Source organism: Xyrauchen texanus, chromosome 16, assembly GCF_025860055.1.
Source record: "Xyrauchen texanus isolate HMW12.3.18 chromosome 16, RBS_HiC_50CHRs, whole genome shotgun sequence".
Taxonomy (NCBI): Eukaryota; Metazoa; Chordata; class Actinopteri; order Cypriniformes; family Catostomidae; genus Xyrauchen; species Xyrauchen texanus.
In genome coordinates this window covers 3,009,147-3,033,750 of record NC_068291.1, presented here as the reverse complement: position 1 = coordinate 3,033,750, position 24,604 = coordinate 3,009,147, and the positions used below count along the sequence as shown (strand labels likewise).

General features: G+C 37.9%; 2 protein-coding genes across 7 annotated transcripts in view; both read right to left on the bottom strand.

Annotated features, from left to right (window-relative positions):
- Positions 1-14,564, bottom strand: part of fermt2 (FERM domain containing kindlin 2) — an 83,180-nt gene extending 68,616 nt beyond the window's left edge. For all 4 annotated transcript variants that reach the window (XM_052145275.1, XM_052145276.1, XM_052145277.1 and 1 more), the window contains exons 1-2: positions 14,391-14,564; positions 13,675-13,832 (exon numbers count right to left, since the gene is read on the bottom strand). In XM_052145275.1, coding sequence (XP_052001235.1) covers positions 13,675-13,831 — 157 coding nt within the window. In that variant the 5' untranslated portion in view covers position 13,832; positions 14,391-14,564. The remainder of the gene's footprint in view (positions 1-13,674; positions 13,833-14,390) is intronic.
- Positions 14,565-19,881: 5,317 nt separating this feature from the next.
- The window catches only part of ddhd1a (DDHD domain containing 1a), a 41,847-nt gene continuing 37,124 nt past the window's right edge, over positions 19,882-24,604 (bottom strand). For 2 of the 3 annotated variants that reach the window (XM_052145585.1, XM_052145586.1), the window contains 6 exons: positions 23,619-23,694; positions 23,379-23,528; positions 23,212-23,276; positions 22,862-23,034; positions 22,125-22,295; positions 19,882-21,515 (listed from right to left, as the gene is read on the bottom strand). In XM_052145585.1, coding sequence (XP_052001545.1) covers positions 21,370-21,515; positions 22,125-22,295; positions 22,862-23,034; positions 23,212-23,276; positions 23,379-23,528; positions 23,619-23,694 — 781 coding nt within the window. In that variant the 3' untranslated portion in view covers positions 19,882-21,369. The remainder of the gene's footprint in view (positions 21,516-22,124; positions 22,296-22,861; positions 23,035-23,211; positions 23,277-23,378; positions 23,529-23,618; positions 23,695-24,604) is intronic. The other variant, XM_052145587.1, reaches the window with a different exon arrangement.

Below are 24,604 nucleotides of genomic sequence, written 5' to 3'. Positions count from 1 at the left end.
GCAGGCCAAGAACCTCCACAAATCTCATGAAAAGGGGGGAAATGACAGGAAGTGATGCATCCTCTGATAAATCCTGTGCATTTCCTTACAATCTCTACATTCCTCTCTCTGCAACTCTGCTATGATTAGAGTAGGATAGTAAGTATCCTTCACTCACCCTAGTTAATCATTTTCTTTGTGACCATCATATATACATTCCTCACATTTAGACCTTCTGAATTACTAGAAATATACTCCATTACTCAATAAAATTTTTGGTCAGATTATAAACATCAGCAAAACTCATTTATGACAGAGCAAAATCGCATTAATACAATGAAAGGATCTGAGAACTGCAGCAGAAAATACTGGGATGACGGCATTGTCCAGGGAACGAGCCAAATGCTCGAAGTAATTTCCTGTTTGACAGAAAACTTTTATGAATTTTTTTCCTCCCTAAGCATCCCACGTCACACAACTGTGCTTGAAATGGGTGTACAACCCAACCCTTCTCACCATAGCGGAAATTCTATTTCATCAACTAAACACCACTTATCCTACAATCTCTTTTACAGCTCTAAAAGGCTAACCGAACTCTTGGAACAAATGACGGTTTGGTCGAGAGGTCTCAAATAAATGTGCCGTCCCCTTCACAACCTTCTCTCTGATGTCATTTTGAGCTCATTTTCTTTTTACGGTTTCCTTTTCAACTTCTAATAATACACATTCCCCTCCCCAGAATAAGCGAGTGGGTGTATGATTGTTTGAGTGTATTCTTCAGTGCCATAAGAGGACAGGGTTTCTTTTGGCCAGCGCACACATCATGACGACACACACTGCAGATTCTTACACTATTACTGTGCCACAGAGTCTGTACAAAATGTGCCCTGCTTCATTTAATGATGTCTCTGCTTACTCATAAGAAATATGATTTAAACAGCACTGGCTGAAGTCCTTGCCTATTGAGAAGGGGGTTGTAATACATACACAGTTTAAAAAAACACTTGGTATTGCTCTATCATATAGCCTTGTTTGTTGGGCTGAGTAAAAATATACAGATTTTCTGATTAATCAATCTTAATTTAAACGGTCCAGATTTTGATTCTTAAAATCCCATGTATTCACATTCAACAAATGGGATAGACTGCCTGTAAAAAATACAATGTCATTCTATTTTCTATTGACAACTGGATCAGTTTTCTTACAGCTAAAAATGTACATTATGGAGGGAAAAGTGTTTGTGGGGGGGGGGGGTTATTTTACGATTAGTTTAGTGTACAAGGTTCACTTTTCAACATAACACGTTTTTTTTTTTTTTTTTATCTTTTGAGGAAAATGTACATAATAATTTATCATCAGAATAAAGTTCTGTAAAACACAATTATTTCTCCTATAACTTTCACTATAAAAAAAAGATCAAAAACAAACAAAAAAGTTGGCTACAATCAGGCTGATCGTGTGGAGGACAAGCAATAAAACTAAAGTCGAGTAATTTTTATTTAAAGGAGACCTATTCTGCTCCTTTTTACAAGATGTAATACAAGTCTCAGGTGTCCCCAGAATGTGTCTGTGAAGTTTCAGCTCAAAATATCCCATGGATAATTTATTATACCGTTATAAATGCCTCTTTTTGGGTGGAATCAAAATCAAGCTGATTTTGTGTGTGTCTCTTTAAATGCAAATGAGCTGCTGCTCCCCACCCCCTTTACGGGAGAGAGCTGTGCCTTTACAGCAACAACAAATCAGAATCAATATGACTGACAGCGTACATACCGGAGTTCAGCCAGGGCTGGACTGGGAAGAGAAATCGGCCCGGGATTTTAAATAGCAACTGGCCCAAAAGTTGAGCTGTCCTTTTCTGCATATCGCGACGCAGTTTTGTGGTCCATTCTGCATAACGCTCATTTTAGCTTAACGGGGCCCGTTCGGCCCATTTCGTGGTCAACCCACTGGACTGCTCAGTTCTCACAATGGCCAGTCCACCCCTGATCGGCCCCAAAGTGTGTCGGCCCACCGGGAAAATGCCATATATATATATATATTACATACATATATACATACATACATACACACATACATATATACATACATACATACACACATACATATATACATACCTGTACATATATGGCTGAACTGTAATCACTCAGGGGAGAATCTATGATAATAGGGTGGAGTCTGTCACCAGTCATGGGCGAGGCCTGCTCTAACGTGACTTTAAGAGGAGAAATGAAAACGATTCATTTTGACACTATTTGGGATTAATAGAAATATAAGAAAGAGGAGTGGGTGCACTTTTAACATTGTAGGGTGGTTGTGTACACACACTGGCGACTCACAATTATGTACAAAATTAACAAAAAGAACACAGGCTAAATATTGAAAATTACTCAAAAGCATATTGTCGATATCATGGAGTTTTTTATAGCGATAAATATTGATATTGTTTTATCGCCCAGCATGACTAAGTAGTGAAATTTCACATACTACCAAGCCACAGAAATTTCGATAATTTTTTTTTTTTTATCAACTTGTTTCAGTGTTGGTTATTCATGTTTTTGAGGCGTTATAGACAGTACAGCAGATTTTCTGTAAGCTGCGTTGGAACAATGTGTATTGGGAAAAGCGCAAATAAAAATTATTTGACTTTTACGTTACAATGTTTTATCTACTGTATTTGGCAACAAAATCTCAGCCAACATTGTTAAAATAAAATTGTACATTATAAATTGCAAGTACTGATTACCATTGTCCCATGTCTGCCAAGCATGTTCAGTGGTTCAAACATCATCTGCAGTCTGAAACTGAACTTTAAATAGGAAGTTAGGATTGAATGCACCAAGCTGCAAAGAACGCTATAGGATGCTCTCTTGCTCCATAATTAGGGAATGACTTAACCTCAAGTATGCTGTCCGAGCCACTAGATTGGAAAATGTATTGCCTAGTCTTATAAATAAGGATCAGACCGGTTTCATTAAAAATCACTTTTCCTCTGACAACATACGTAGATTTGTTAATATAATTTACTGTGCTAAGGACATCAATACCCATGTAGTTGCCCTGTCATTAGATGCCAAAAAGGCATTTGATCGCCTGGAGTAGCCCTTTCTTTTCGCAGTCTTGAAAAAAATGAACATTGGTCCTACTGCTTTAACTCAATCTCAATACATCAGCAAGGATTCAGACAAATGCTTATATATCGCCTCTCTTTCCCTTGTCACGAGGAACACGTCAGGGTTGTCCCTTGTCCACTCTGCTTTTCACTCTGGCAATAGATCCCCTCGCAATCGCTATATGAGCACACTCTACTATTGAGGGCATCGTGGTGGAGCAGGAAAAGCACGTCATTTGTCTTTACGCCGATGATATCTTGCTGTACCTGACAAACGTAGCATCGTCACTTGCCACCCTCAGTAATTTATTAGAGGAATATGGCTGTCTCTGGTTACAAAATAAACATAAAAAAAGAATGATATTGCCTCTTAATACTGCAGCACAACAACTACCAAGAGATAACATCTTATTTCGATGGGAACCCCACAAGATTTGTTATCTAGGGGTGCAGATACCCAGCAAACCAGACCAGGTTTTCCGTCTCAATTATGGCCCTCTGCTTAAAAAAGTAGAAGTGAACTTGGAAAGGTGGAAGTCCCTACCTCTTTCCCTAATTGGGCAATTAAACAGCATAAAAATGAGCATCCTACCCAAATATTTTTACCTATTTCAAGCACTCCCAACACCAGTTCCAAAAGCCTTCTTTAAAAAATTGTACAGCCAGATCTCTAGATTTCTGTGGAAAGGTAAAGCTCCAAGAGTCAAGCTTAAAACTCTCTGTCGCCCCACTGAACAGGGAAGGGCTTAACCTACCTGATTTTCAACTATACTATATGGCTGCCCAATCTAAAGCTATTTGGACTTGGATCAAAAACCTAGAACACCCTCCAGCATGGAAACAAATTGAAAAATCCCATACAACAGAAGTATTCAATTTAGAATAAAGCTTCAAAGTGTCCAAAAAATATACAGAGCCACCCCATTCCACTTTCACCCTGCTCTATCAGAGTCATTGAGAGATGTAATTACAAAGGACTGGTATAACAGAGGTATTTGTACATTTGGGCACCTATATGAGCAAGATCACTTGAAGTCCTTTGAACAACTGAAATCCTCCTATGGGCTTCCTTCTATTAATTTTTTTTAAGTTCTTCCAAGTCAGGGACTATATCAGAGTGCAGCAGGGAGGGAAACTTGTCAACCTGGAAGATTTTCAGATAGACATTATGACACAGGAAAAACACAATCCTAAAGGTTTTCTGTCTTTTGCCTATAAGAGGCTCATGTCCCTTATGGAAAATAAAGCTATCAGTGCAAAGGTTAAATGGGAAATGGACATTGGTGAGGCTCTCGAGGATGCTGATTGGAACTTGATTTGTGGTAGCTCTCAATCATTCTCTTATAATAGTTGACACAAACTACTACAGTTCAACCTTATTCACAGAGTTTATAATACACCTGAATGCCTCCATAAGATAAGTAATAACTATCCAGAACACTGCCCTAGGTGTAAAGTTGAAACAGGATCTCTTATACATATGTTTTGGACATGTAAGTGTCTGGAGAACTATTGGCTGTCTGTTCTGGACATCGTTAAAAAAAGTAGTGGGGATGGAGATCACAACCAACTCAAGGCTGATACTGCTGGGGAACAACTCAGTTTTGCCAACCGACTTGTGGGGCCATACACGCTTTGTCAGAGTAGCCCTTATTGCGGCTAATAAATGTATAGCCATTCGCTGGAAAAGTGAGATGCCCCCTGGGTTATCCATGTGGCTCAAAGAGCTGTCATCATACATACCTAAAGAAAAGATCATGTTTAACCTCAAGAAGAAGCCATATCTTTTTGACAGATGCAGGGGAGATTTTGTAACCTTTTTACACAATAGACCTTCTCTCAGAGATGAAGCTTACTCACGTTTGAGACCCTACTCAGCCAGGTGCACTGCAGCCTTATTCAGGTTAATACTTTAGCCTTTGAACATAACGAGTGTGCATAGCATGTCCATCTCCGGAACTGAAAACTAATATAATTTTTATGATTTATTAATTTATATACTTATTATTTTGTTAACCTATTTTTATTTTCTTTCTCAAATTAATGTAATACTTAATACCACCATTACTATTACTTTTATGTTGTAGTTTGCGGTTTGGGAGGGGGGGGATGATGGTGGGTCATTGTTAATGCTGTTTGCATTGTACTTTATGCTGTACTGATCTCTTGAACTGCCCTCTATCTCTGCAAGAAAAGAAAATGAAAATAAATAAAGTGTATTAAAAAAAAAGTGTGCTGTCCATCTGCACTGGTCTCGGAACAGTTTAAAATGCACCTTATTTTTATCCTAAACCTGAAAAAAAAAATCCTGAAATCCTGAAAAAGTGCTATTGTCCACATTTTGTATAGCAGCATGGCATATCGGATGAAACTAGATACTCTAATCTTTTGATTCAAACAGGTATCAATGTAAAAACATAATTAGGTTTATTACCAGATGTATTTTTGTTGCTGTTACTCCAAAAAAGTCTCTTTTCTGATCGGCACCATGTTGTTTTGTCACATGACTCCATACGTCAATATTTACAGTAAATACAGTATATTAATCAAACTTTCATAACTTTTTGAATGTACTGTAGTTTTAACAAATAATCTAATAATATTTGGTTTTGTAATTGTTCTTTTCTTTAAACAGGCTAGGGTTGCAACGGTACAAGATTTCACGGTACGTAAAAGTCTCAAAAAATATCACGGGTTCACAGTATAACTATAATTACTATTATCAGTTACAATAACCCTTATTAAGGAGTGAAAACAGAAGGGTTTTTTTTTTTTGGTTGAGCAAACACTAATAATAATACCAATTATTTTAGATGAGGTCAGTGTAGCTAGTCTTACATAATAGTAAACAACTATATTTATGAAAAAAATAAATACTAGCTGAAACATCTTGAAAAATGCTACTGTTGATATAAAATGTGGTTGTGGCAGAGCGGAGGGCAGGGCCGGGTCTTGATTCTATACACCCGGTCCCTTATCAGGCTAATCAAGCCTCTGAGAGGGATAAAGGCCGACTGCGGAGGATGGTGTGGGAGAGAGAGACCGTTTACGGACGTGTCCATCGTGTGTGTGTTTGTGTCTTTTGTTTAAGTTTATCATTAAAACATTTATATTATCAAGCCGGTTCTCGCCGCCTCCTTTCCATTGAACTGCGTTACAGTGGTTTAATAGATTCTACGTTTAGATTATTTCATATGAAACTATAACATTTTACATATAACAGTTACTTTTACTCATGTAAAATCGTGACACAATTTTATTAAGGTGATCATGTGCAATGATTTTATTTTTTGCCGCATAACACAGTGTTGCTCTTGACCTCCTCAGTGCTGTTTGGCATGTCAGGGCTGCCTACTGTTTGAGAGGTTTGAATTGACTTTCTCAGTTTTGATGTCTACACTCAGCGGTATCGAGGGAAGCCCGGTTGTTGCACACGTCAGAGAGCAGAGAAGATCATGATCGTAAGCTGGTTCCGTTACACTCATGAGAAAGTGCAGATGAGAAGCCTTTAGCTGATTGCGAGATTATCAATAAATCTGACTCAGCAGTCCTAAATAGGCTATACTTGGGCGGCCGCCGAAATATCTTCAAAGGGAGAACATGGCATTTTTCTTTCCCTGCTGTCTGCGACCGAGTCCGAATAGACCTGCGACCCACCAGCTGAGAAACACTGCTTTAACTCACACACACTCACTTATGTCAGACCCCCTCGTCTCGCTTCTCTCTGACATTTTCTCCACCGAATGTGTGTGTGTGTGTGAGACGCAAGTTGAATAGTCTGACGAGGAGGAAAGGAGATGCGCATGTGCAGGTGAGATTCTCAGTCTGGTTGCATTTTTTCTCTCAATGCCGTAGACAAGCAAATGTACATGGTATGATAAGCGCCAATTTTAATACCGTGGTATACCGTGAAACCAGTACACCGCTGCAACCCTAAAACACACGCTAGATAACCGTCTTTGATCGTTGCACTGGGCATCACCAGTTTTTCTGCATCTTGAGCATTAGCACCACGTTTTAAGACATCCGTCATTTACCAAATGTTAAAAAACTGATGGATAATTCATATGCTGTCCATTATTTTGACAGATAATTCCAAGTAAGAAAGTCCACTTAAACCATCAACCATCATCGGTTTTTATTTTGATGATACTATAAAGCAGGGGTGCCCACACTTTTTTGTGTGATGATCTACTTTTAAATGACCAACTCAATAAGATCTACCAACTAAAAGAAACACAGTTTCATTTAAAATAAGAAAATGCTTGTTGGGACTACTGCATGTATCCCTACATGGAATTAATCTTCTATTTAATAAAAAAATATATAATAATTTTAAATGTTGATATCATTCAGTTTTAAAAACCAAACCCAAAACACCTATAGCACAATAGATTACAATAGCCAGGGCATTTACCTTATTCTGATGACGAGTAAATATTGACCAGGTGAGGTTTTGTTTATTCAGTTGCCATGATAACTAGGTTTGCGCATAAGCGCCTTCCAAGGACTTCTGAGAACAGAGCGCGAAATTGCGATGCTGTCTGATTCCATTCAGTTTTGCCTAATCCGGGCAGTAGCATCGCAAAACTGAATGGAATCAGACAGCATCGCAATTTCGCGCTCTGTTCTCAGAAGTCCTTTGAAGGCGTGTATTCGCAAACCTAGTTGTCATGGCAACTGAATAAACAAAACCTTGCCTGGTCAATATTTACTCGTCAAGTGCAAGTCAGACAGAAACTAAAAGAAGGAAAGACATTATATTTATTTTTATTAAAATTTAACGAAAGTACATTTAAATTTTGTGCGATCTACCAGCATTGCCTTTGCGATCGACTGGTAGATCACGATCAACGTATTGGGCACCCCTGCTATATAGGTTCATAAGTTCAGGTCTCAGATGTAATTTGAACAAGTGTGGCCAAATAATTTTCCACATTAGCATGCAGTAATTTTCACTTGCAAAGGCTATAGAGCCCTGGAACAGTAAAGCTATTAAAAGACACATTATTTAATGAAAGAGGAGTGCATGGATCTTTGATGGACACACACTACACGGAAGGTTCAGTTTTAATTTCAGGCACTTTGAAGCACTTTTCAACAAAACAAGTCAATTTTCCAGGTATTCTCAAACGTAAATTTCTAAAAGCTAAATTCAAGCACTTCAAGCACGTTGTAAGAACACTCCAAATAGTGCAGAAAAAAACTACAGAGCGATCTTGATTTTTGATGGGCCATTTCATTAATGATGACATGGACAGAAAACAAATCACTGATTGAAATCACTGATGTTGCTTCAAATCACCAAACTCTCATTGAAAACGCAGGACTTCATTTAGTTTTGTTGTTACAAATCACTGTGTGAATGCCCCTTTATTCTCTCTTTTTTTCAATCTCTGTTTTCTGAAGCAGTTTCAATCAACCCAATCACATTGCTACTGGAAGATGAAGTACATACTGTTACCTGAACAGGCAAAACTAAGGGTTTAAGGTCAATGGCAGAAATAAGAGCTATCGAGGCCCCTGATCATTAATTATTGAATGGAATCTGCTAAAATGCTTTTTCAGGAAATTACCATAGTAATCAATGAGAGAGTACTTTCCTGGCATTCTTATTTATTCCATTAGATCTAATATTGAGCTTTTAGATGAGCGGGACAAGGAATATATCGACTTGGAAGACCGCAACAAGTAGGCCCTAATTAGACTCTAGCTCTAGGCTCTAAATAGACATTTGCAGTGTATTCAAGATCCACATAATTTAGTGCAGCGTGTCCCAAACTGGGGTACGTGAGGTGATAATGGAGTTAGGCAAATACAATTCTGAGATTTACCATTCTTTTAATGTCATCAGTCTAAAACAACATTCAAACCCAGTTCATGTATTTCTCACTGGCAAAAATTGTTTTGTGTGCCCTCTAGTGTAGACACACATAATTGGTTGTGTTAAAGGTCAGATAAATATGCAATGAAATAACCCTATCAAATCTTTTGCAGTTAAAAAAAAATGCATTTACTCATGCGTCACACAAGTATCTTTTTCGTGACGTAGCTAAGTGATAGTAAGTAAAATTGGTACTTCACTGTTTTGCCAGACCCAAACATGTTGTAAATGGCAAATTGTCTGCACTTATATAGCGCCTTTTTAACCATAGCGGTATTCAAAGCGCTTTACACTGCGTCTCATTCACACACACACACACATTCACACACCAATGATGGTAGAGCTGCAATGCAAGGTGCTAGACTGCCATTGGGAGCAACTTGGGGTTCAGTGTCTTGCCCAAGGACACTTCGGCATGTGGAGTTGTGTGGGCCGGGAATTGAACCCCCAACCCAGCGATTAGTGGACAACCCGCTCTACCACCTGAGCCACAGCCGCCCCCAGTTGTCCATGATTTTAGTTTGTCTGTTTTTTTGTTCGCAGTTTAAAATGTAATTTGTATTTAAGGTTAAATGCATAGGTAGTTTTGATTCTGATGATATAAGTTCACAAGCTTTGATGACAGACATCCGGTGCAGCCAAATAATTTTCCACATTCACACACAGTATTTTTCACTCACATTTGTTTGCATGCTAGAGACCTGTTTTTAAACTGTTGCATGATGTTTTTTCAGCAAATGAGCTCAACCTTGCTAACAGTGTCAAATGTGACATAAAAAAAGCACCTTGAGCTGAAAGATAATTATGTAAATATACATATTTTCAAAATACCATGCATGAATGTTGTCTATGCGTTAGAGAGGGGGTACGCAAAAGGATGTTGAATGTTTGGAGGGGTATGCTACTGTAAAAATGTTGGGAACCACTGATTTAGACCAAACTACACATTTCAAATAAGGAATAATACATTCATGTGCTTAGGATCTGTTGGACAGTCATATCATGTCAATGGTACAGAAAACATTTTAGGATACAGAAAGGTCACGAATGCCAGAGGCGTATGGCATTTTTGTCTTCTTAAAGTGCAACAGACAGTATGGACTCACAGTATAATCTCACAAGGGCAAAATTAAAGTCACAAAAGGAGAGTCATTTGACCCACCATTTTTTCCACCAATCACAGAGCTCATGAAAACATGTGACAATGATCACTTGAGGAAAATTTAGAGGCGCCTGTTCTGAAGTATTCAACAACATTATAGCAGAGGGAAGGGCAAGAATAAAACAAGATTAGTGGCAAATCGCTCTCAAGAAACACAAACAGCAACACACAGCTTTCAACTTTCCTGAGCCTTATTGAGTCAATGAACTGTCATACAAGCATGGCTATCATAAGCTGTTCATTTCTCAAAACAATTACGGTTGGTGCAAAACATTTCAAGCAGTCCAGTTGTTCTTTTAGGAAATCCATTTCACAGTATTGCCACTTGATTTTAAACGGACCTGCATTTCTTTTACACACCATCAAAACAGACCTTACGCATTCCTATCTGTTAAATGCTCTGTCGGCTTTCTCTAGTGTGCAAGTAAACTAAAGCCATGCCCTCACTACACGCCTGTCAGACTACCTGTATAACTGCACAGCTCACATTACACAAATAATATTTCTTGTCATCTGTCGTCTTGTTGTCGAAGCGGAGCACAACAGACACGTCATTTACACACCATTCTTCAGCAGAACACATTTGAATTTTTTTTTTAAGAATATCTCGGCTCTGTAGGTCCATACAATGCAAGGTCCTACATTTTTAAGCTCCTTAGAGTCCTGATCATTGTTTATTTTGTGATAAAAATGTCTATACAATTCCTTACATATCAAACACAGACAGAAACAGTAGTACTAAATCAGTTACTCATCAGCAGTTCTGTCCTGTCCAATATAGTTGGCACTGCTTCCATCTTTTAATATAAGGACATTTTTGTTAAAAATGTTTATGATAAAAGAATTTGGTACAGTTTTGGGCTTCCACTTGATATGCAATGTAATATCTGGGTTCTGAAGCAAAACCAATACTGGGAGCATTGAAGAACTCCATTGTTGAAGCAGGAGTCTATCCAAAAAACATTTCTAAAAGCCATAAAGACAGCACGACCCACAGATGAGCACAACAATGCTTCTCTTTTGGTCCAGGTACCTTTAGGCATCAGAGGATGGAGATTCACAGCCCTGAGAGCTCATGTTTCAAAGTCTCTCTCTCTCTCTCTCTCTCTCTCTCTCTGAGGTGTAAATAAATTACATGTGCTTTAAACTAGCACAACCTGCCATATACCACAAGTACACATTCCTGAACTGTTTATGCAGGGTTAACACATGAACATATAGTGGTAAGTGGCATAGTCTCCCATTCCTAACGGTTAAGACTTAATGATTTTTCTCAAAAGTTCACCCTCAAACATAGCTGTTTTACATCTGTGGGACTAAAAGCTTGCTTTTAAGGGGTTGTCTTGACTCCGTATTTCACAAGTACACAAAACACAAGAGCAGCACATCAGTCAGTTCTGTTGAAATCCAGAAGCAGTGGAATGTAGCTGCAAATAATGTCATTCCCCCACAAGGGAGGCTCACATGTGTTCTCTATCTCCCGCTTCCATATGACCCTGTCTTTAAAGAATGGGAAGATCATGGAAAACAAAGGCTAATTTGTTCTAAAGTTGCTAACAACACGGATGAATCGTAACGAAATGGTGGGGAAGCAGACACATTTACAAATGTGCTGCCTTTTAATGCAATTAAAACTTCGAGGCTTTTTTATTTAAAATAACCAAATAAAGAAATAAAGTATCTGACACAATTTTTTATTTTAATATGGGAATACATGCTACAGGGTACTATGAATGATACATTTTACATTAAGTTTCATCTTGATGTCATATCAGAAGCAGTGTAGATCAATATTTTTTAAAGTAAATAGCAAATTATTCAGACATATTAATTGTGTATATAGTAATTATATTAATTGTGTTATTCACAGTGCATCATGGCATTGGGCGGTCTCTGCAGAGCGCTTTAGGTGTGCTTTGTTTGACATGACCCTCTGATTGGTGGATCTTTTTCTGCAGGATGATGGTTACAGTAGTTCTTCACCAAGAATTATGCTATTAAACCAAGTTGAAACGAAACAAACTGATGGCTTCAACAGAAGCAAATACCATCGATGAACAACCTTGTTCATGGTAGGTCTGTCTTTAAAAGTGTATATGTTTGCATTAATAATCAATTCCCCAATGGAAAAAATGAATGGGAGTTTTACTTTCAAAACCAGACTCTATATAAATGAACCTGGATTAAAACACTGGAGTCATATGTATTACTTATATGCTGCCTTTATGTGCTTTTAGTACCAATTCACTTGCATTGTATGGACCTACAGCACTGATATATTCATCTAAAAAGCTCTGTTTGTGTTCTGCCAAACACATCTGGGATGGCATGAGGGAGAGTAAATGATGAGAGAATTTTCATTTTTGTGTGAACTATTGCTTGAACAAATAACTCTGACAAATAACCCTGTGCTAAAAACATGATAGACCCAGTTCAACTAATGGCACAGAACGCAGGTGTCTCGACATGCTTTTGTATTCAAGTTCTTTTTAACTTGACATGGTGTAAAAAACGTGAGGTCCTTCGCAAGATGCTGAAGAAAAAACGAGGCTTGGTGCAAGAATAATGTCCAAAACATACTCTACGCAAGTACGTGAACACAGATGCAAGCACTTGGCCACCACACTGCCAATGCTTGGTCCGGTTAAACGTGCTTAAAACATGTTCTTGCGTTACCATGGCGGGAACAAATCTCAGTACTCAAGGGGGTGATAGAGTTACTTTCAAACATCTGTGCCATATCACTGGATGCGTTATTATTTAGTTAAGTTGCTATTAATATATTGACTTTAACTTACTTGCTCAGCAATATTCTCTTCAAACTGTTGCTCCATCATGACAGTAGTTGAGTTGAAAGAAAAAAACTCACCATAGAAGTGTTCACACTAATCTCGCTATAGCGCCCCTTGCGGCAATGTTGAGAATGCAACGCTTACATGTGTTGGGTCATGAATTGCAGTCTGACACATTTCAGAACGAACCGACACACTAAATCGAGCTAGCATTACAAGATGTGTCTGCATTCACGTACTTGCTTAGAGTAGTGTTTGTAGTGCAAGTAGTATTTACATAAGAAATCCATGGAAAAACAGTGCAGATACGTGCAAAAAACGTTCAGTGTGAATGGCCCCTAACGTCTCCGTTCACCCGTGTCTGTGAGTGAGAATGCGTGTGCAGAGCAAGTTAGGTAGGCCTGCTTATTTTTTGTTTATTTATTGCAAACCCAATCCGACCTGAAGTCATACTTGAAAAACTGACCCGAACCCGGCCTGAAACCCGATGGTTTCTCAGGTCCCGTCAGGCCCGGGTCGGATTGCAGACCTCTACTCAAAGTACCACCACAACGTACAGGGCTCCCACACCTTTTTCCCCTAATGAATTTACATATATTTTCAATGCCTGGAAATCACCATTTTAAAATCCCATTTTACATGACCGTGAGATCCCTAAACATACAACCAACAAAACTTCTCAATCTGGACCATCCAAACACAAAGGTCAGGCGCACATCCTGAAGGGTGGAAGCAGAGTGCATACCAAGTTTCTCCACGAGTTTGAGCATCACACCGCCGATGTGAATTTCCCCGGTGACTCTCAGAGACACGTCCCTGTTGAGGTCAGTGACATGCATCTTCAGTTCCCAGGTCCCATCTGCGTAGCAGCCATCTGGCATCCGTATCCCGTCCAACGCCATCCTTTAGAAACAGTGACATAAGAGCAAAACAAACAGGAATCTGTCAAGTTTATCAGCAACAACAAACAGCAAAGGTCTTCCGACGAGAAACAGGATGGTCTAAAAACATGGTGAGCAGATGAAATATGTACTAAAGTTTATGGTGCCATTAAAATGTCAATCTAAAAATCACAAACAAGTGGCAAAGAGACCAATGTGAAGCAAAGCTCTTTAGATGAGATTTGTCTCAAAACCTAGTTACGGTGTTTATCAGTTCTTTAAGTCAGATTTGTGAAATTGGACCTGTAGCTCGCGCAACTAACGGTAAACTGACGCTGAGCTCGGGCTCTGATGACGTCAGCAGCCCCGCTCCAAACTACATAAAGACAGTAAGGTCAATGGATACAAAACAACAACGAGCAAGAAAGTGATTTTTAAACTCCTTTTGATGTCATATGACAGTATGTTTTCAAAACAAAGCGAAAAGTCAGTTTTCCAGCATACAGCAGCGGGATTTGTGCTGAGAGTTGCAGAGTACGCCAGACAAATCCTGAGGGGTGAAATCATCGCGTTCACTAACCTTCACAAATCCTCGAAACACGCTTCAATGTCCACAACTTCAACAGTCCGAGAGCTTTCTTTCCTTCAGTCGTGTGTTTAATCCTATCATGAGGAAAGGGTCCTCGTGAAAGTCCAGCTGCGGCGGAGCTCCTGAAGGTTTCGCGTTAATGGAGTCCGGTGTCCGTTCTCTCTCTCTCTCTCTCTCTCTCTCTCTCTCTCTCTCCCCCGCCCTCACATAACGTCACTCACGCGCCGCTCGCGCTTTCCGCCCAGTCCCCCCGACCCCCATCCCGTCCATCGGTCACCGGTCACTTCTTCACATACGACGGATTTATTTCTCAAATGTACGTGTCTTTTTTTTTTTACTTGTTAAAATGAACAAAAAAAAATTTTTATTATAAAATGTCCCACAAAACTGCCCTTTTATATTGCTGATAACATATTTATCAGACCGTACAAAACTCTATCACGTCAGACAAAATAATGTGAAATATAAGAAAATGTTTTATATTATTTAAATGTTCAAAAACCGTCTAAAATCAACCAATCAGATTAGATTTGTTTTCGATGGGGGATTTTAGCAGTAAAAGTCTTCCGCTCTTTTCCAGTCCAGTTCCACTTCTTCACATATGATGGATTTGTATGGTTTTTTTTTTATTTATTTTTTTATATCTGATCTGCTCGGGGTTTTTTATTTATTTATATATATATATATATATGTATTTTTGTTCATTTTTAAGAAGTTAAAACTGTTAAAAATTTACAGCATCTACATGTTTCCGTTGATCATGGTATAAATATTGGGGGGTTGTACTTGCTTGTTTTGATTATATAGGGAGTTACCTCTCCCCATTCCACCTGGAAACTACACCTGTGGATGAGAACATATTAATCCAAATGTTGACAAAGTAATGTGAAATATAAGAAAAATTTTATTTTATTTTAATGTTCAAAAACCCTCTAAAATCACTTCATTATAAATTACATATTTTTTTATGAATATTGACCTCGGTTCATTTTTGTCTTCAGTACTGTTGTCCATTCCTTAATGTAATCAAGTTGAAACGATTTGCAAAAATGTAGCTACATTTTATACAGTATAAGGATTTTTTTAGTCACAGCTACTATGAAATATGCATTACTTTCCATCTACATAAAAACACATGTTAGATCAACAATATTCCCACAAATGTTGCTCTAACTAGCCCAACAGAGTTGTCTGAACAATGTTGCTGAGTTCCCAGAATGCATTGCAATATGAATAAATTATACGGTTAGTGCTATAGGCTTTTCTTTTCTTGTTATTTAATAAGGCTGTTTGTTAAATTGTTGTGTGGGGATGTTCAGAGCTCATCTTTTTATGTAATGAGGTTTGTCATTGTTATTGAGGTTTTGTGTGCTGAGGTCTAACTGTGTCTGAACCAAAGTTTTGCATGAATGTGCTGCCTTACATATTGACAGAGACAAAGTAGGTAATTTACTTCATATAAAAGTAATATAAAAGCATTTATAAGAATGAAATGCTGACGGGATAAAAGTTCTTGTATTGATAATTTACTGAAAAAGAAATAGTTGCCTTGACAAGACTATATTGGCTGAACAAAGTATTTAAGTGAACAAACAAATTCAAAGTGACTAAACAAAGCAATTTTACTAATGACAATTATTAAGTTATTGAGAGAATGCAAAAATCTGAATGAATCGTGTTGCCTTTTGACAATTCCTTATTACAGTGATGTATAATGTAGTGTCAGTGTTTTAAAAACTTGAGTAAATCCACAAGTTAATGGCATATTTGGGACATTATTTCACTACTGAGTGGCGTAATAATCAATACTACCTTTTAAGTCAAAGATTTGTTGCACCATATGGTTGACTATAACTTAATTTACCACTATAAACAAGTGAGAATATTCAGCATGATTTGTTTTTAAGAATTCATCAATATTCTGCAAAACAAAGTATTGTTAAAGCCTGTTTTCTGCCCTTTTTTTCTTTTGAAAAAGTTCCAAATAACAGCTACAACAAGGTGGTTTTCATTTCCATAAACCTTTTCATTATCATGAAAAGTGATTATAGTGATGTGTAAAACTGCTTATGAGAAAATGAAAGGTGCTGACATTAAAAAGTTATTTAACCACAGTCCCACTCACATAAAAACACAAAATACTTTTTCAAACGGAACAGTTAAGGACATCACCCTTTCTTCAAAATGCATTCCAGCATTTTAAATGTGAATTTTTTCCCTTAACATTAAATGGTTTGGCACTAATTCTCCTGCATACATGCTGTTTTAGGGCACTCTATGGCAGGACTTTATTCTGCAGCCGTGGACTGCTTCAGAAGAATTTATAACCCCTTTCTCTGACCTCCTCCTCTGTGTCTGGCAAGGGAGCCATTGCCTTTTTAGGCTGTGTTTTAATTACCATGTAAACAGCCTGCAAGACAGAGTGCAGGGAAATTAAGAGGATTGTGAGAGGCTCATAATAAGAGGTGTTTCTGTGAGGAGTATGATGTTCCACACAGCTCATTCAGGTAACATTACTTTGCTAGAAGACTTCAAAATTGTTTTATACTTTAAAATGTCCCAAGAAAACATGGTCAGGTCTAAAGGGGCCATTGCCCCAATAGATTTTCCTGGTCCCCCCTAGACACTTCTGACACTCCCCTACAGGTCCACTGAAGAGACAACCATTTATTCACCTTAAAGATCAAAACATTGTAAAAGCATTTTAAACTTGCGGTAGTCACTTAAACATAAGAGCCCAACGTTAAACCTAGCTTAATGCATAAAGAGAGCAAATGCAAGAGTGTTTAGCCGCTCCTGTGCTCTCCTTAGTTTATGCAAAGTGAATGCAAATCTACTTGTTTGGATAGATGTATAAAAGGAGATGGACTGAAACAGGGATGGGAGACTGTGATGAAATGAATTTTGGTGCAAAAGAAATCCATGAAGATGTCTGCCATCTAGTGGCCATAGTATGTCTAGTTAGAGGACTGTTCATCATCCAGGACACATTCTAGCTTCTTAAAGTGATAGTTCACCCAAAAATGTGTATGACTTTCTTTTTCTGCAGAACACAAAGATATTTAGAAGAATATATCAGCTCTGTAGGACCTCAGAATACAAGTGAATGGGTACTAACATTTTGAAGGTCAAAAAAGCACAATACTGCAGCATAAAAGTAATCCATATGAGTCAAGTGGTTAAATCCATGTCTTCAGAAGTGATATGACGTTTTTACTATCAATTGTCCTTCCTGCCCAGTAGGTGGCGATTACTTTTACGCTGTCTTTATGTGCTTTTTTGAGCATAACCTTTCTGGTCACCATTCACTTGCATTGTATGGACCTACAGAGCTGAAATATTCTTCTAAAAATCTTTGTTTGTGATGCTTCATTATTTAAACGATCCAGCAGCAACAAACATCCATAATCTATTGTGATATACAGTGCATTCAGAAAGTATTCACACCCCTTCATTTTGTTATGTTGCAACCTTATGCTATACTTATTTTTTCCCCACATCAATCTACACTCCATACCCCATAATGACAAATCAAAAAACAGATTTTTGATAACTTTGCAAATTTATTAAAAAGAGAAAAAAACAGAAATATCACATTAACATATGTATTCAGACCCTTAACTCAGTACTTAGCTGAAGCACCTTTGCCAGAGATTACAGCCTCAAGTCTTTGGGGTATGATACAACACGCTTTGCCCACCTGGATTTGAGGATTTTCTGCCATTCTTCTCTACAGATCCTCTCAAACTCTGTCAGGTTGGATGGGGACTATCAGTGGACAGCCATTTTCAGGTGTCTCCAGAGATGTTCGATTGGGTTCAAGTCCGGGCACACTTGCATTGTCTTGGCTGTGTGCTTCGGGTCATTGTTCTGTTGGAAGGTGAACCTTCGACCCAGTCTGAGGTCCTGAGTGCTCTGGACCAGGTGTTCATTAAGGATATCTCTGTATTATGCTGCGTTCAGATTTCCTACATCCCTGACCAGTCCCCATTCCCTGCTTCACCGTTGGGAAGGTATTGCACAGATGATGAGTGGTACCTGGTTTCCTCCAGACATGACACTTGGAATTGAGGCCAAACAGTTCAATCTTCGTTTCATCAGACCAGAGAATCTTGTTTCTCACAACCTGAGAGTCCTTCAGGTGCTTTTTATGTGTCTTGCACTGAGGAGAGGCTTCTGTCTGGCCACTGGTTGTCCTTCAGCAAGTTTCTCCCATCTCCCCACATGATCTCTGGAGCTCAAACAGTGACCATTGTGTTCTTGGTCACCTCTCATACCAAGGCCCTTCTCCCCCGATTGCTCAGTTTGTCAGGGCGGCCAGCTCTAGGAAGAGTCCTGGTTTGTTCCAAACATCTTCCATTTAAGAATTATGAAGGTCACTGTGCTCTTGAAAAACTTCAATACAGCCAAAACATTTTTGTAGCCTTTCCCAGATCTGTGCCTCAACACAGTCCTGTCTCTGAGCTCTGCAGGCAGTTTGTTTACCTCATGGCTTGGTTTTTGCTCTGATATGCATTTTCAGCTGAGAGACCTTATACAGACAGGTGTGTGCCTTTCCAAATTAAAGTATAGCATATTTTCAAAGGTCATCCAGAGAAATGGGATGCACCTGAGCTAAATTTCAAGTGTCATAGCAAAGGGTTTGAATACTTATGTCAGTGTGATATATATATCCTCGTGGTGGTGTAGTGCCTCACCTCAATCTGGGTGGCAGAGGACGAATTTCAGTTGCCGCCACATCTGATACAGTCAACCCGCGAATCTTATTACGTGGCTTGTTGAGCGTGTTACCACGGAGACGTAGCACATGTGGAGGCCCACGCTATTCTCTGCGGCATCCACACACAACTCACCACATGCCCCAACGAGAGCCAGAACCACACATTATAGTGACCATGAGCAGGTTCACCCAATGTGACTCTACCCTCCCCAACTGGGCCAATTTGCTTGTCGCCCCCCGTTTCAGTTTTTAAAAAATACATTTGCAAAGTTGTCAGAGCTCTGGTTTTTGCCTTGTCATTATGGGGTATGTAGTGTAGACTGATGTGGAAAAGAAAATACAAATAATTAAAAGCATTTTAGCATAAGGCTGCAACAAAACAAATGTGAAAAAAATTAAAGGGTCTGAATACTTTGTGAATTCATCGTGACTATTATTATGGTGTGTATTTAATCTACATTTCAATCTAGTAAAATAATTATCTTAAAATACTGGTTACTTATCTCAAACATTTCATCATATTTCACACTGACCCACTTCTGTACTTGACCACTGGAATGAAGAATGTTGTTAAAGTACGGAGCAATGTTGACCCTGTGTGATGTACTAAATTACTACAGTTTGTACCCAAAACAGAAACATTGCATTTGTGTTGTAAGTTGAAACAGTACAGTATGTAACCTCACCTCTCAGCTCATCAAGATATTGATTCAAATACATTTACATAAGAGTCATTTTGGATATTATTTTGATGTTTGCTGGTTTATATAGACAAATCTGGATAACAGCATTTATAATTTTTTACATTTACATGATAGCACTACAATATGCTGAAACAAGCATCCTTTAACAACAATGTAATGAAACACACTGAGATGCCCTGCTAACAAAACATATTTAAAAACATGTACTGATAATTATCATACAGGTAAGAGCAATGCAGCTATGACTACAGTTAAACAACTAAATATGTGCACTTTTGCAAAAGCGATGATTCTATAGAGATGTCCAGCATAATAGAAAACAAATATTCCTTTCACAATTTCTTCAGTCTAGTTTAATTGGACTAACTGTTAATCAATTCAAATAGTTCCTTTAATAGCAAAACATATCTGCTTTAAATGTGGAGACCAATTCCTAAAACTTCTTAAAGTGCAGGAAGTGAACAGACAGCTAAAACAGTATCAGTAGCATCAACACCACATGTGACCTATAAATTACATTGGCTTGTCATGTAAACAAATAATGGCTGAAGGTCAAATGCATCCTGAGAAGCTGGTTACAGAGAAACAAGGACAAACTACACAAGAAAACAGTCTTGAGCCCTACAAAGTCTACATATGATCTGCATTAAACCCACAGACACATGGAGAAACGTAAAAGTACTTTTTTAAATACATGAGGCATATAACTTTTCTTGAATGTAGGCCATAGAATCCCTTTTTATGATTTAACATCTTTATATTATTATTATTTTCTATTGGTCATAGCTCAAAAATGTATTTGTCTACAAAAATAATTACAGCAGAAAGTTGATATATCTGCCCGGCCATCCATAATCCTGTGTATTGTGACTAAACAATAAATAAGGTTCAGTGACATCACAATATAGGATGCAATGATGAATCCTTCAGTACCTTCTTGCATAAAAATAAACATTGTTTATTGCTTCACCGTATCAATATATGTTGCAAATGTTATTGCAATAAATAGACACCGATCCCTCAGGACAAATCAAAAACAGATTTTTTTTTGTTTTTTAAACAAACAAACACAATCAATCTAAAAATATATTAATATATGTACACATCAAAATAAGTGCCAGTATTTATTAGGGGAAGTATTACAATCTAAGTACAGAAATTCATCTTTGACCACTAAAGGTGTTTGAAGTATGTGAAATAAATTTCTACTCTATAATTCAAAATTGTGCAAGTCTGTCTAGTGCATATAACAGTATGTATTATATATTCTTTACTATACTACTGTATACTAGTTCTTTGGACTTGAGCTCTATATTCTGTGTTACTGTCACTAAATCGAAGTTTAGGAGTTGCAGTTTAAATCCGCACAAGTTTTGCATAGTCAAGCCTCCCCTTTATCAGTATGGGAAGATTTGGGGAACAAATTCCAAGTGTGAGGCACCAAGTGTACTTAAGTGTCATAGGGAGCCACAGTGAAGGGATTGGACAGGATGGGGGTCTTTGTGCATGTGTCTCTTTAAGAGAGCTTGTGGAAGTGCCGTTTTTGCTACACAGGTTTGTATATGAAGGTCAGCAAGAAAAGAGCAACGTCATGAGAGGTCCAATAGGCCGTGTGGGATGTAACTGCTGACCAATAACGGCTCTCCACCAGACCCTCCCGCAGTTCATAGTCAATGCGATGCTCCATCTCAACTAGAAGATATAAAACAACCAGTTAGAGCCAGTGGCATTTGGTTTCATTGATATAAACCTGGCGAAAATGCATTTGCACGAACGAGATTTGAGAGCACCGGCAGAGGTAAAGATTATCAGTGAATAACACCTTAAATCCAAAGAACACAAAACTTATCATATCACTTCAGAAGGGCACAGGACTACTTTTATGCGGCTTTTTTAGTTTTCTTGCATTTAATCTAATTTTGTGTTTCACTGAAGAAAGTGCCAGTAAATAATGACAGAATGTTCACTTCTGGTGGAACTATTCCTATAAGGTCAAATATACTTGATAATCTCACAGCATTAAAGCTGATGTGTGTAAATGTTTTTTGCAGATACACCATTGGTAGGATGGCGGCACTGTGGCACTTTTAGCATTCCTCTGTTTGTTTTGAGCGAACCGTCCAGTCCGACGCAACAACATTGGCTCAACCAAAGGCGTGAGTTTGGGGTGGGACTATCAGTTAGTTTGACTAATGGCAGATGAAGGGTGCATTCACAAAGTTGTTTCGAAACTATGTTTACTTTTGCAATTTCGTTAGGTGGTGCAGAAACTCCAGCTTTAAGAAAATACAAACCACACACCTGATGTATCAAACAAAGATGAAGAGGATGGAGATATGGAGGAAAATGTGTAAGGGCTTTGAGTTTCTTCACTTTCACCAATCCCAGAATCCAGTGCTGATGGCAGACTGGGCGTGCGAGAGAATCGAGAAAATAAAATCCCTCCAATGCCTTTACCAATATTTGCAGCACCTGCAAAAACACAGCAGAGAACAGCAAATTAATGTCCCACTCAATATGACTGTTGCTTTAACCCCTTCAGGTTGGCTGCCGCCTGCATTTTTCACACCCAAATTTAAAAGCTCACCAGTGGAATAATTGACAAATTAAACCTCCTAATTTAAAAAAATATTATAATTATTCATAAATAATATTGTATACGTTTACAATCTTATGATAAACACACATTAATTTTGTTTTTATGCTGTCTTTATAAGTCTGTGATTCAGGCTCTGTTTGCTCTGTCTCCTTACAAAAAGTGTTCATTCCATTAGATGGCAGCAAGTACTAGGAATTTTTACAATATACAAATCTGAAATACAGGTGGCGCTCTAACGCAGCTGAGCAATCGCCATGGGCTTGTCCATAGATATTCAGTCAATTTTGTGAATGCACACATCTTCCCCATTGTTTCGTCAAATATCTCGTCCTCTGAGTGGACTGGAAGCTCAATCTAGGTGTCCATGGAAAATTAAGATCCTCAGGTGCTACTTAAATGCAACATGGAGGTACATGGAAGTATTTTTAACTATCAGTACCTAGTATGCTGGCTTTGCCCAGGTTTGTGATGGACTCTCCGTAGTGTCTCCTGGTTGGTAAAGGTGAGGTGCTGGGGCTTGGACTGCTCTCTGCATCAGACATGGAGTCTTTACTCAAGTTTAAATATGTAGGTCTGATCTCATCATATGGAGTGGGGCTGATGGTGTTACACCTACACGGAAAGTTCATTAGGTTATTAAAAACATAAACAAAAACGTAATTTATTATGTATGACAACATTTCAATGTTGATATGATAGTGACTTTTTTTTTGTCAAAACATCTGGATGTGCACATTTCAGCCAGGTAAAATAATTCTAAGATCCATAAAATGCCATATGAAGACTTACCAGTGTATTTGAACAGGAGCAATATTACGGTAGTGTTTTAAAACAAGAGGCTCCAGTCGATAGGCCTGGCAGACAATAAAATACATGTTACAAAAACACACACAAAAATGCTAAATCAGTTGTTAGGTCACAGTGTACTGAGAAAACAGACTGAACAGTCCTCTTACCACAGGATCTGTAGGGTGGAAGATGTTGAAGAAGCGCTGGCAGATGGATTTGGGCATGATGTGATCCTGGAATCCTGTGTTTCCAGGTCGGATCCCTCTCAAAGCCAGGAACACAGCCAGAGGAGATCCCATGCAGAAGAAATTCTCCACCTGCAATACAATGATGGCGCTTCTCAATTAAAGATATCTAAGAAGTGTTATGTAGGTGAACTGATCACCGTGTGAAATTCAATACATCACCTTAAACTTTAATGTAGGGGAAGGTCCAAGGTTTGAAGCCTTAAGACCCTGAAGTTGATCCTGCAGTTCTTGTAATCTGTCACAGACACAAATAAAAAAAGATAAACAAAGGCAGGATGATGTTTTGATTTGAAATGAAAAGAAATCTTCCAGGTTCAATACAAGGTAAGTTTGTCTGAGTTTGTCTTGAACAGTTGTCTTTCAACTGCAAAGTCATGATCACATAAAACCAGTAACTTTCGCTTGATGGGTTATTGCCATGAAAAACTGATTTCATTCACATCACACAAGAATTTATTCAAGTTTGGCACTTAAAAAGGGAGGTTTAAAATAACATTATCAAAATATATTCTAAACATTTTTCCACATTTGTATTGACATTTTCTGTAATAAATGATCATTACCGCAAAACAAAAAACCTGGACAAAAATACTAAAAGCTTATTATTTTAAAAAAATAAATAAAAATTGGTTTTAACTTAACATTCAAAGATTTAGTAGAGGATCTAATCAAATATGCATCTCATATATATAGACAATATATATTATTATTACTGCAACATGATTCAGTTTGATATTCGATATGAGGTTCACGATTTGATATAATCTCGATTCATTATAATAACATTTAATTGACAAAGTATGACAGATATTATAATTTCGAATCAAAATAAAGTTCTTTAATACACAATATAAATGATTAAAATTAATAATAAGAGTTGCTTGTATACCTTTCTCTATAAGATCACAAACAAATAAGCTTTCTAAAATAGTGGCGTACATTCAGGCTGATCAGGTGCAAAACAAGCAATTGAACTGAACAGATCCTGTCCTTAAATAAGTGTGAAATTGTATATATAATAATGATATGAGCTATCATTGTTAGAAATGTGTACAATTTACAAGTAATAACAGTTTACATTCATTTGTATTAAAAGCGCTAAAAATGTTACTGTCACTTTAAGCATTCAACGTGCATCTGAGTTC